At 40.4% G+C, this 13,513-nt stretch overlaps 1 protein-coding gene across 5 annotated transcripts in view; it reads right to left on the minus strand.

Annotated features, from left to right (window-relative positions):
* Window positions 1-13,513, minus strand: part of vstm4b (V-set and transmembrane domain containing 4b) — a 34,715-nt gene that overhangs the window by 17,832 nt on the left and 3,370 nt on the right. The window contains exons 1-3 of one of the 5 annotated variants that reach the window (XM_047378088.1): window positions 11,313-11,621; window positions 10,039-10,098; window positions 9,691-9,951 (exon numbers count right to left, since the gene is read on the minus strand). In XM_047378088.1, coding sequence (XP_047234044.1) covers window positions 9,691-9,951; window positions 10,039-10,098; window positions 11,313-11,364 — 373 coding nt within the window. In that variant the 5' untranslated portion in view covers window positions 11,365-11,621. Of the gene's footprint in view, window positions 1-9,690; window positions 10,099-10,281; window positions 10,781-10,835; window positions 11,285-11,312; window positions 11,622-13,513 lie in introns of those variants that run through there. The other 4 variants (XM_047378087.1, XM_047378084.1, XM_047378089.1 and 1 more) reach the window with 4 other exon arrangements.

The following is a 13,513-nucleotide window of genomic DNA, read 5'->3' on the forward strand; positions in this document are numbered from 1 at the left end:
GAGGTGTTCCAGGCACGTCCCACCGGGAGGAGGCCCAGGGGACGGCCCAGGACACGCTAGAGGTACTATGTCTCTCGGCTGGCCTGGGAACGCCTTGGGCTCCCCCCGGAGCCTGCGTGCCTGCCTCTTCCATTTTTCCATGCCCACTGTCTCAGATGCCAGGGCATCTTTCCTGAACTCTTGCCTATCAACTACTCATTTCTCAATGCTCCAAGGTCATCAGGTTGAGATGCAGGAATATTAACTGTCTTTAAGAATAATTTTTTCTGCAAAAAACTTCAGGTCTGGGTTCCCTCTTTCAGCTTTGAACTACTTAGATTTGAGCTGGGCCGGACTCAGCATGTATTGTGTGCAGTAATATACCGACCACCAAAATATAACAAACACTTTTTTGTTATGATTCTGCTCTGTCTGCCTGCTTTTTTCCTCCTCTGCTCTTCCTGTCAGCAATCAAACCGATCTGCTCCACCTGTTCACTGCTGCTCTGCAGCGCAATCAGGTTCATGCCACTCACCTGTTCACCTAGAACACATATGTCAAAGTCTATGGACCCCTGGATGATATTTAATTACTATTAGAACCGCCCCGCAGGCCACAGCTGCCCGCTGGCGTTTTGCACGCACCAACACTACATTCCCCACAATGCAACGGTAGTCCGCAAAGTCACTGTAGCACGCACAAGCGGCTTCATTGTTCACCAGCAATCACAGCAGAGATCAGCTTTCAGGTACCCCCGTCCTCAAACATGGCTAAACGTAAGGTGGACGCTGAGAACAGGGGGTTTCAAGCCAGGTGGGAGGCAGAGTACATGTTCACAGAGGTAAAAGGCAAACCTGTGGGTCTTCTGTGTGGAGAAAGTTTGGCTGTAATGAAAGAATATAATGCAATATAAAGTTTATAATGCGTGCACTTTTATTTTTGTATTCATCTTGATATTAAGAAACATACTTTGTTTTTCAAACCAATTAAATTTTTTGCTGTTTGCCTGTTGAAAATGTTTTCCCTTGAGGTTACTGACAGAGCCATAACAAAATATTGCTTTATTCATTTAAGTATTAAATAATATACTCTGTGTTAGGTCTTGGTTCAATAGGCTATGTGCAATCATTTCCATATGTTTTAATAAACATTAAACCAGTCTGGCCCTTGGCTTGTAGTAGATTTGGTTTTTTGGCCCTCTGTGTATTTGACTTTGACATCCCTGACCTAGAATGTAACAAATCTGGAAATAATTATGGACATGGATTTTAAATTTGATAAACAGATCTGTTTTGCACAAATTTTCTTTGTAGTTAAAGCAAGTCGCAAAGCTCAAGACGTTTTGTCAAAGCATGACCTGGAGAAAATTATACGTGCATTTATCTCAACTCATATCGACTGCTGTAATACACTTTGTATGCTGTTATGCAAGCATCTCTATCATGTTTTCACCTTGTTCAAAATGTTGCAGCCTGTCTTCTTACTGGCATGCAGAGATACGAATACATCTCACCTGTCCTGGCTTCTCTTTATTGGCTCCTTATGCATTACAAAATTAATTTACAAAATGTATTGTTAGCTTATAAATGCTTGAATGGTGTTGGTACCCCAGCCAAAGGTTACAACATGGATGAACATGGACTCTGAACTGTACACAAAGACTGGGATGGACATTTCTGGACATTTTAAAATAAATCACATTAACCTAATTCTAGCTCAGCCCAGGAAGAGAAGAGGTCAGAGCTGAACAAAAATATGTTTCCCCTTCCGCTCGCTCTCTCCGGCTGTGTACCGTGGCTAGTGGAGGGTCAAAAGACGTGAATGTCTCTTTGCCGATGAGCAGACATATCTCTTCAGCTTGGATCCAAAAGTGATTACGATCACGCCGATTGTATGCAACAAAGTTAAGTAACGACCTGCTGTTTAAAATAATCAGCAATCATTCATAAAGGGAGTTATAAGACAAGCGTGGCTTGACTTTCCTTTGAGCCCTGCAGAGGCTACAGAAACTCCCAAGAGACGCATCAAGGTGAAGTGGTTTTTCATGGGCTGACAGAGGACAACGGGACCGCAGCACTGGACGCCTTTCTGCGTGCACGTCCAGGTAGCAGCAGCACACCGTTTTTAAAGTAAAGACTAACTTTATTTAAAGGGTGGTCTTTAAACAACGCTTATGCATTTTAAAAGGTACATTTGTGACTTTAAGGGAGTGGTAGCAAGCTATAGGTTTCCTGTATTAGCTAAAACCGCTTATGGCTACTGCCAGTTAAGTTAGGGATAACACATGACTTGCCGCCATCTTAGGTGTCCATAGGCTCACCAGGTGAGGGCCAGTAAAAGATAATTTATCCAGAAAGGTTGTTAGTTTCCAATCTAGGAAAATAATATTTCCTTGAATATTATTTAGCTAAATATGATAGCTAATTAAATACCAGTTAAGAATCATTAATTCAGGAAGGTTGTTGGTTTTATTCAAAGTAATATTTCCTTAAATATTATTTTAATATTTACTTAATAATATGTCCTTATAATATTATTGTACTAAATAAAAAACACTAATTAATTACCACTGAGAATTAGTCATCCAGAAGGTAGGTATATTCAGCAAATCATTCGTTTGTTCTCAAACATAAAAAAACATTGAATGGTAATGTTGCATCATTTTATTGGTCATGGTTTTTAACCAAATTTGATTCCCCTTTTCATGTTGAATATAGGCCTTGGTCTTCCTGATTCATTTTGTTGTTTGAAATATGTTTGAGTTTGAGTTGAGTTTTTGTCAATAAATACTTGTATTTTTAGAAACTGTGAATTTATTCCATGTGTGTACAGAAGTTTACTGTTCAGTAATGCAAGAGCTTGATTTGCTCTTTTCTCTCTTGTCCTAATACCACTGTCTTATTGGACTGGTATTCACAGGACAACACTTAAGAGACCAAATTGTTATTCAATAAAATATAAAAATATTAATATTAAATAATATAATCATAATAATCACAACAATGTTCTTGCTCCTCTTTACCTCTTGGATCTACTCCAGCCTTATCTTCCTTCGCAGGTGCTTAGATCAGCCGACCAAAATATTAGTGAAAATAAATGTATTGTTGGATCCAGTCATGGATGGAGAACAACATCTGAACTACACAAACAAAGAGACTGGAAAAACTCAGAATCCTAGAATGCACAGCATTTACCTACTTTCAGTAAAGCCCTAGGAAGGAGGAGTCACAGCTGGATCCCCATGACATCATAGTACAAAATTCTGGGTTGCAGCCCTGTTTGCCTTAATCTTTTAAGTCGCCTTAAACTTTCTTTCTGAGCTTCTGCAAAAGGAATCTGAGCAAGAGATTTCCAAAGAAGAGACAGTGTCTCTAATCAAAGAGGTTTTCCCCACTGCCTGAAGAAAACTGAATCGAAACCCAAACTCTGCACACCTGATGCGTACAGTTTGAGCAACTGCGCATAACAGTACAACACGCTGCTAATCAGAGGAGTAGACGCTTCCCACGGGTGGCTGAACCGAGAACCGCCTTTGCCACGCAAGTCATCGCCCTTTGGATCTCCTGTCCTCCAGAACCCTTCATGTAAGAGGTTATGTCTGGGCACAGACAATTACTTTAGGACAAAACAATTTAAATAATGTTAATTTCATTGTGTTTGCCTTGTGGTGTTAAACTGCCTAAGTGCTAACAGGCCTCTAAGCCTTGAGGCTAGTTTATTTGTCATGGGTTGTGTTGGACCACTTGTTTGCTGAGTATTGGACTATCTGCACGGTGTTGGACGTCACTGTGCCTCTCCAATGGCATCGGCCATTTTGTATCCAGGACAGCCCGCTACTACATATCCCGTCGAGCACTGCGACTGATATGACGAGCGTCCCAAGTCTGACGTCACAAGACGCTATATAGGAAGGGCTCCGTTTTGAAAACCCCGCCTTCAGCTGGAGATTGTGACACGATCATCAACATCTGAAGCATCACCTGGAGAAGAAGAGTCCTGAGTGGATTTCATTTATTCTCTCTCGTTGGCCAACGAACAATTCATAACTGAGGTTTTTGGACTAGGAAGGCCAGAAATTTCACTTTGCCGATCGAAGACGTGAGTTTAACACGTAACTAAAAACACGGAGTTCGAGGAAACGAACCGCCACCGTGTTTCATCCCTAGTCGACTGCTGATGGTCAGATCCTATTTTTCCTTTTCGTCAAGAAGGCCAAAGGACGGGGACTGACCGCTTTCTTGGAGTTTAACTGTGGACGCGCAGCAACGCTTCAAACCCCCTCCCCCCTTTTCCTCTCACTCGCTGCCCCAGAAGGAAACTTCACCAAGTAAAACCCATCCTTTATTTTTATTCCTTTATTAGAAAGCCTGGGCAGGGTCAGAGGTTGTAGTGCGATGATAATCGCTAGTTAGAATCTCATGTGTTCTGAATGATATGTGCATGTAACTGCTATTGAAACTTTGATGTGTTATTTTGATATCTGGAGCCGCTGCGTTCCTAGCTCTGTGTGTGTTTTACCACCTGAGAGTCAACGCAGGTGCGTTGTAAGACTGGACTGTTAAAATAACCTCATGGTAAAATTCTCCATTTTCCTTTGTCTCCAATATCACTGCTCGCTAGCTTGCCGCCAAAAGCTTTATAACCCTTTGTCTGCTCAGGAGTTGGGGGAGGTTTTATGGTCAGAATAACTGAGTTACAGTTGGAGTTGCGCCCCCCCCCCCCCCCCCCCCCCCCCCCCACTCTCCACTCACCACCACACCTCTTCGTCATATTCTCAATTTTGCCATAACTGCTGTTTGATTCAATACACACCCACTGCTGTTTTCTTTATTTTTGCTTAGTTAGATGTGTTACCCTTGTTATGTAGAATTTTGCATGTTGAGTAGGTGAAGATTAGATAAAGAGAGAGCGTTTTGTGTTCATTGTGTGCGAAAGTGATTCGTCAGTCAAGATAAGGTTAAAGTTCCACACGTTTCGGCAGAAACGGTCGATTAAACAGTGACATCTCCGCCAATAGTTATTAATTATTACGGAGTATTTAACGGTTGTAATTGTCAAAGGCGTTGAGCCACAATTACAACACCAGAAACATCTCTGGTCTCGATTCATAAATGAGGATTTTGGTTAAGAAATTGATTGTGTCAAATTATGATTTTTAATTATAATTATTGATCAAGATTAATCAATCAAAAATCATAACTCCCAACAATTTGTTATGGGTTGGGTTCTAAAATTGATTCAAACTTTATTTCAAAGAGTGGTTAAAACACTAATGGTCTGGATATGTGAGTTTGCTCTTTTTTAATGTGTTTTCCCTCCATATCATTTAAGCAACCTGCTAAAATATGTCAGAATGGCTCTTTAAAAATGAGCTGAACTGTGTGTCTATCAGTTGCTAAAAGCTAATAGCTCCGAAATTGCGGATCCGCAGGGTTTGCGACACAGCTCTTCCATTCACACTGCGACACACACTCATGCATTAATATTGGTTTTGATGGAATGTAAAAGTACATGTGGGACTTAAAGGGGTTGCTAAATAAAGACTGTTATTTTTCATTTGTGTAGTTGACCCGAGTGTGACCTCATCACTACTGTCCTTTCATTTGTCATCTTGTGAGAGGCTAGACATCTTCATTGCCACCATCTCAGTAGCCCATCACTCCATTTAAAGATCATCCAAAGTGGAGGCTAGTTAACAGTATTAAAAATCAATTGTCCAAAATGGTTATTGATTTCTAATTTGGCAAATAATACTAGCAAAATTTTATTTTATTGAAATAATATTTTATTTACCCTTCTGATTTCCATAGTTAATATATTTATTGTCACATTGGGCTGGTATTTACAGGACCAAAGACGTAATATTCTAACTTTAGTAATAATGTTGTTAATAATTGTTGATTTTTAATTAAACAAATTTAATTAAGAGTATTGATGAGCTGCTAATAGCCAAACTGTTAGAAAGACCGATAATCCAAACAGGTGGATCTATTTACTTGTGCGGATTAATCTACAGCCGCTCCTGTTGCCTGCACGGAGTGAGAGAGCAAGATCGAGCTGATCAGGAGTAGCTGAGAGCTGATGAGTAGCTTCAGCAACGCAGTCTCGTTAAAGTTACAGAGTTCGAGAAGAGAATATCACCTTTGCATGTTAGTGGGTGTTACAAGTGTGTCACTGACGACATGTAAGTGTGTTATCCTGACGGACAGGAAGATTTCCTCATATAACTTTCTGTGTTAGCTGTGTTGTTTGGTTAGCATCCAGCTGTAGTTCTAGTAGGCTCTTAAAGCCTGTATATAGTCAATAGTTATTGTTAATGGGATTATCCTGAATGGCTAAGTGTTTATATCATCATGTTTTATCATCACATATGTCAGTAATTACTTTTTATGTGCAGTAGAACGGAGTGTATTCATCCTGTTTGACTATTATTTTTAGGTTTAACTTGGCCGGTTTATGTTGGCCAATAGACGGCAGCAGAGTACTATTTTGTACTAAATCTACCCCTGTTCAGGCTGAATATAAGTTTAATGCCTGCTTTCGTCATTTGGGTTCAATTAATGCATGTAAGCATGTTCAGGTAAATTGTTTTATGCAGTTTACTGATATTTTGTAGTGATTATTGTATTACTGTTTCCCTTTAGACCACAATTATAAACTGTACATCCACTACCTGTATGCCCCAGTTCTCTAATAAATCGGCATTTAGTATATGCAAACTACATCCTGACTCCAGAAGTGTTCTTATCGACACTCCAAGAAGACACCAATACAGCAGAACCTTACCTTATGGTCCATAATATTCCTAGGTTTTTCCACAAACCAAAACTATTGTTGCACAACAGTATATGATTGATTTGGTTTTTATAGTTTTATAGTTGCTTATGCCAGTCAGATGCTGTTTCCATGCTGTTATTCAACGGCTTGAGCTTCTCAGCAAACCTCCTGACCTTGTGATGAATTGTTTATTCTAGTGACAGATGTAGTTGGTGGTTTGCTGAATGTGACCGATTGTGAAAACACCTCGTCACCCAGTGTTTTCCCACCATATGATTTCATTAGTTTGATGTCACAGACAAGAGTGTGGATATCAGGTCGCAAGTATTCTTGTTAGTTTCTTCTAAAGCAGGGACCAAGAGCAAATGTCTCATGGGAGCTTTTGACATGCTGAATGTCTAGCTGAGGTTTATCACGGCTTTCAGAGAACTGCATAAACAATCTGATTACATTTTTTTTCCCTGCTGTTTCACGAGGCAGAAAGATATTCAAATGATGGCCTGCAAGAGCCCTAAATTGGACATTAAGGTGTATTTTTAAGCCACTGCAAACGTTTTTGTTTCAGACCACCTTTTGTCCTAGACATAAATTTTATGGATTAATATATACTGCTAGATGAGTTTTTCCCTTGTGCGGCTCTACTGTACAAGTGAATCCTACAGCTTCCATCTTCTACTTCAATGGTTTGAAGCCATAAATATTCTCGTACTTTCAGCACTTTTTCAGAAATGGAGAGTAATGGACAGAGTTTTGGAGGTCTTGCAGAGGTGCCTGACAAGATTAGTCACTATAGAGGAAAGGCGCATGTTGTGGCCAGAGAAGATTATGGTGGAAACGTTTGAAGAGTTAATCTGATATGGGGTGCAAACCAGAATAGCTTCTGATATAGAACTGCATGTTGTCTGCATGAGAATGAAACGAAATCCCGTGGTGAGTGATGATATGATCGAGGGGAAGTATGTATAGGGTAAACAGAGTTGGCCCAAGGACTGACCCCTGAGGGATACCAGAAGTGACTGTGGGAGTCTGAACGATAGCCGAACTGGAATATCTTATAGAATATGATTTGACAGGGCTGGTGTGAAGTCACCTTTAGTCAAATCAGAGATCTGTTTTTGTGACTTAAGGCCCCACAGTCACAAAAGCTATTGTGTTGTGATTTGTATGTGACACAATATTAATATTTTGAGATGTACATGTAACGTGAGGTGATTGTCAAAATCGATTCAAAGATTTTTACAGTGTGGCCCAGCTTTACAGGCATGGAAGTTGGGTGTGACCTTGTTACTGAGTCAGATGAATAAGAGCAAAGATTACCTCAGTTTAATCCATATTTAGCTGCAGGAAGTTGTGTGCCATCCAGCATGTGATATTTTGGATACCGTCTTTAGGAAGTGTTCAGTTTAAAAGTGTCACTATATGGATGACATCTCCCAAGGGTAAACATGTACAAAACAAAACAGAAGAGGTCCAAAAACAAACCCCTGAAGTACTTCAGGGTATTGGAAGTAAAACCTTAAACTCATACCAGAAATGCCATCCCTCTGTTGAAGATGATTTAATAAAAAACTGTAATTTAAGGTTTTAGATGCATAGCTTAGATTTAGTAAAACTAAACGAGAGAATTTAAAAACAGGAAGCAGCAAATGATTTGTTACTTTCAGCAATGCTGTCACTGTGCTGTTGTTTGCTCTAAAACCCAGCTGGAATCTGACACTTGTTGCTCACCAACAATCCCTTCTTAAACCTTACAAAGAGAAGGACGTTTGGAAATAGGTCTGAAGCTATACGAGGATGTGGGGATCCAGAGAGGTTTTTTGAGAGCAGCTGTGTGAATGCTGATTTAAAAAGAATAACCTGGGACAGAACCAGTCAAAATGAAGAACTAATTACAGCTGGACATGTGCAAACTGACAGATCTAAACCATCTTTTAAAATCCTTGCGGGGAAAATATCCAAAACACAAACAATTCCAGATTTTGTTAATTACTTCATTTAGAGTTTGCATTGATAGGGGTTAGAAAAAGTCAAAGTAAACTGCACAAGTGACACTTGATAAAGTGTCTGTGTGGTCACATAGCACAGAGCCAGAGGTTTTATGATGGAAACAATATGCATAAAGTTGAGGTGCGACTTGCCAGAGTTTATGTTTATATTTAAACCTGCATGTCTAATTTTGACCCTGGCTGAATTAGAGACCCACAATAAATTGAAAGTAGTGATTCTTGCTTTTGAAATTCATTGAAGCTGTTTGTTGTATGACCTTCCCACCATGGAAAAAGAATGATTCAAATGCATCATTAACAACGTAAAATTGAATATGACATTCATGCCTTTGTTAGATGTATATAAACGTTTGTATATACAGCTAAGCTAAAAACTTAAAAAAAACTTCAAATTTTGTGATTTTTCTGTATTATCTTGGGCCAGGGAACATGTCATCCAGCCAACCGTATTAAAGTCTCTTCTGCCAGCCTCAGACACTTTGCTAATTTTCCAGGATCGTTTATTCACTCAGAGCCACAAGTAACTGAGATGCAGGATCCTTTTATCTCCAGTCCTGCCCTTGACCAATGACATTTCCCCTCCTAAATGAAATGCAGAACTGCGCTTTTGCACACTGAAATCACTCAGCTGCATTTCCAGCCACATAAATTACATCACGTACTTGTGGTCAGAAACTGCTGCTTCTGAAGACACAAAAATTGGTTTTGTAATAGTTATAAAAGTTTGAGTTTTCTTATACCCTTCTTTAAGACTGTAAGACATTTAATACAGGACGATGTGGTTTACCTTAATTCCCAGTACGATGACAAATGACAACTATAAATGCAAGTATAGTGGCAGGAAAAGCTGTCTATTCAATTTTCTGTAAAGTAAAAGAGAGATCAAGACAGGATACAGAAGCAACACTGTGGAACATCAAGCCCTTACCTCTGAGCTCAGTAGCAGCGGTGTAATTGGTTGAGGCCTTCCAGCGGTCCTGGTGCTTCTTGAACTCCTGCACTCGACACATGTAGAGTCCTCGGTCCCCCTCAGACACATTCTGGATGAGCAGCTCAAAAATCTTCCCCTGCTTCACCACTGTTAGCTTAAACTTTGGCAAGGGGAAACTCTTTGTGTAGTTTCCGTAGAAGCGAGCTTTTTGCATGTTGATCCGGGCGATTAGGAGTTCGTCCTTGGGCCGATCTGTGCCTGCTGGTAGAAACATCCATTTAAGGACGGGTAAGGCAGTGTTGCGCCGTCTCTGAGATATGACACAGGTGAGAGTAATGTTCTGACCCTCCTGGGCAACCGTGAAGGGTGAGGGAGTGATGGTGGCGTTGATGGCCAGGCAAAAATCTGAGGATGCAGGATAGAGTGATAAATTATTCTTTGGAATTTCTTAGTTGGTGCAGTTCATCTCATTCTTACTAATCATATAATTTGTTAATTCTGAACCTTCTCTTTTTTAGACTTTATTAAATATGCTTCGATCTAAACCATCCCATATTAGCTCTAATTATATGTTGAGTGTCATCTCACTGAATGGGGAACCTCTGGTTTCAAGTCTTTTTCAGCCTCTAAGTTGTTTTCTTCCAGGATTTCCTTGTTTTTAACTCCATATATCTTTCCATGATATCTGACCAGTTTTTTTACCCCTGCTGAAATAAAGCTCCTCATAGAATGGTTATGCCATCAACACATGAATCATTTTCTTTCTACTTCACGATTATGCACTACTTTGTGTTGGTCTAAAAGATAAAATAAAATGCATAAATATAAAAGTCATTGAAAGTTTTGATCGCAGTGACCAAATATGATAAAGCTTAAGGGGTGTAAATATTTTTGCAGGGCACTGGTCAAAAAAATATGGCCTTGGTATTCTGGAATTTCTTCACATCCCCCCTCACATCCTGATTTCAAATAGAGGTTTCTGTGCAAAAAAGAAAAAAAAAAACATCCATATTGTTTTCACTGAAACTGGTTCAAAACTAAAAGGTGAGTTTGTCATTACTCACCAGTGGACTTCCTTTTTCACTCTGTGTTATTTTTGGTTCTTATGAAAACAAACATGGTTTAAAACAATGAGAACAAACCTTGGATGGAAATATTTATAACATGCATGCTTGTCCAAATGTAGGCAGTTCCACAATTCACACTCTCCATGACACGCACGCATTTCATTGCAACACAAATCAGCTAATTATCAGTGCCTCTCAGTATAAAGAGATGCAACTGCAGAAAAATGTCCTTCCTGTTGCAAAGGAACACTGAAGTTGTCTTAAATGAATGAATAGAAACAGCTTTTATTTTTACTTTTAAACAATCACACAACAACATCAATCTTTACCTTGGAATCCCTTATTTGTACTGTTTTGAAAAACTTAAGATTCTTTTTCTTGATCAGGTCCAGTGTCATACCCTTATTATTTGTCATAAATATTTTGTTCTTTCCTTCCCCCATCACTTCTACATCATCTGATTCTCCGATGTTACTCTAAAAAGAAAATCTGTAAAAACTTGATCCTTCACCATATTAACTTCAGTAAAACAGAAAAAAAAAACATTCCTACCTCCAAACAATGCATGGGTTAGCAGAGCAAAGACCAGAGAGAAGATCTTCATTTTCCACAGCTGCAGCCTCTATAAACTCCAAGCTAAATGTGTCTCAAGAAAATTGTCCCAGGTTTCCTCCTCCTCCTCCTCTTCTTCGTTTTCTCTTTTTTCCCCCAGCTAGGAAGTGAAATATGAAACAGTGGACGCTCTGTTTCCACTCAAAAGCCTCCTCCATCTCCCCCACTCTTCTCCCAGACAGTAAAAGCGCATTTGACTGCGTGCACGCAGAGCAGACGAAAACAGACGTGTTAGCATGTGTGAGGACACACACACACACACACACACACACACACACACACACACACACACACACACAACCTTTAATTCTAGTCAGAGAGTGGTAAAATGTAGCTTCCTGTGCAGGAAAGGAGAGAAGGGACGTGGTGTGTGTGTTGCGGAGATTGTCGTAGGCGGATCACTGTTCCAGCTGTGCAGGACAGCAGGCGCAGACATCAGTCAGAGCTGTTATTTTGGAACACACAGACTGACACATGAGGAGTAGGAGGAATGGTTTTGTGTGCAAAAGATCTCAAATTTTGACCCATTTACTCAAGCTTTTCTTAAACTCAAACCTAATGTCCACATACCATCACTACAACCTAAAGGATTCTTAAATTACTATATGTTGACTTTTGTTCCAGTGCAGACAATATTAGCTCAAGATATCTCAGCTTTCTATTATTTCTTTTTGTACCTTCAAGAAAATTGAAAATATGTCTGCCACTCAGAAAAATAGTATTTCAAACTGGTGATTCCGATTTTTTTTGCAGCCATGATTTAGTAGACATGCATGATCCATTATCATCTATCACGAGTCTTAGAGGATGTCCTGTGTTAGGTCCGACGAACCCACCGGTGGGTTCAGCTGATTTGTTTTGTCTCAGCCTCTAAAATCATGTCAGAGACAGACTTTTTTCCTCCTAATTTCCTCACAAGAGGAGGCTTTAATGTTTACTAAAACAATTCACCAAATGCAATTCACCAAATGAAGTCTTCAAAAGTACTTTTGGTTTTACAGTTTTACAATATAAACACCCTAGATCACGTTTAAATGGAGATTTGCTTGAGGAGAAGGACTAATTTATAAGATACAGTGTTACTTTTTATTTCCAGCAGATTTACATTACATGGTGCTATTTCAACAATGTTTAACTTATTTTACGTTTTTACTCAAAAAAATAAATGGAACACTTAAACAACACAATATAACTCCCAGTAAATCAAACGTCTGTGAAATCAAACTGACCACTTAGGAAGCAACACTGATTGACAATCAATTTCACATGATGTTGTGCAAATGAATTAGACAACAGGGGGAAATCTTTGGCAATTAGCAAGACACACTCAATAAAGGAGTGGTTCTGCAGGTGGGGACCACAGACCACTTCTCAGTACCTATGCTTTCTGGCTGATGTTTTGGTAACTTTTGAATGTTGGTGGTGCTTTCACACTCGTGGTAGCATGAGACGGACTCTACAACCCACACAAGTGGCTCAGGTAGTGCAGCTCATCCAGGATGGCACATCAATGCGAGCTGTGGCAAGTAGGTTTGCTGTGTCTGTCAGCGTAGTGTCTGTAAGCGTAGTGTCCAGAGCCTGGAGGCGCTACCAGGAGACAGACCAGTACACCAGGAGATGTGGAGGAGACCGTAGGAGGGCAACAACCCAGCAGGAGGACCGCTACCTCCGCCTTTGTGCAAGGAGGAACAGGAGGAGCACTGCCAGAGCCCTGCAAAATGACCTCCAGCAGGCCACAAATGTGCATGTGTCTGTACAAACGGTTAGAAACCGACTCCATGAGGATGGTATGAGGGCCCGACGTCCACAAATGGGGGTTGTGCTCACAGCCCAACACCGTGCAGTACGCTTGGCATTTGCCAGAGAACTCCAGGATTGGCAAATTCGCCACTGGTGCCCTGTGCTCTTCACAGATGAAAGCCAGTTCACACTGAGCACATGTGACAGACGTGACGTCTGGTGACACCGTGGAGAGCGATCTGCTGCCTGCAACATCCTTCAGCATGACTGGTATGGCAGTGGTTCAGTAATGGTGTGGGGTGGCATTTCTTTGGATGGCCGTACATCCCTCCATGTGCTCGCCAGAGGTAGCCTGACTGCCATTAGGTACCGAGATGAGATCCTCAGACCCTTTGTGAGAC

This window comes from Girardinichthys multiradiatus, chromosome 10 (assembly GCF_021462225.1).
Source record: "Girardinichthys multiradiatus isolate DD_20200921_A chromosome 10, DD_fGirMul_XY1, whole genome shotgun sequence".
Classification (NCBI taxonomy): Eukaryota; Metazoa; Chordata; class Actinopteri; order Cyprinodontiformes; family Goodeidae; genus Girardinichthys; species Girardinichthys multiradiatus.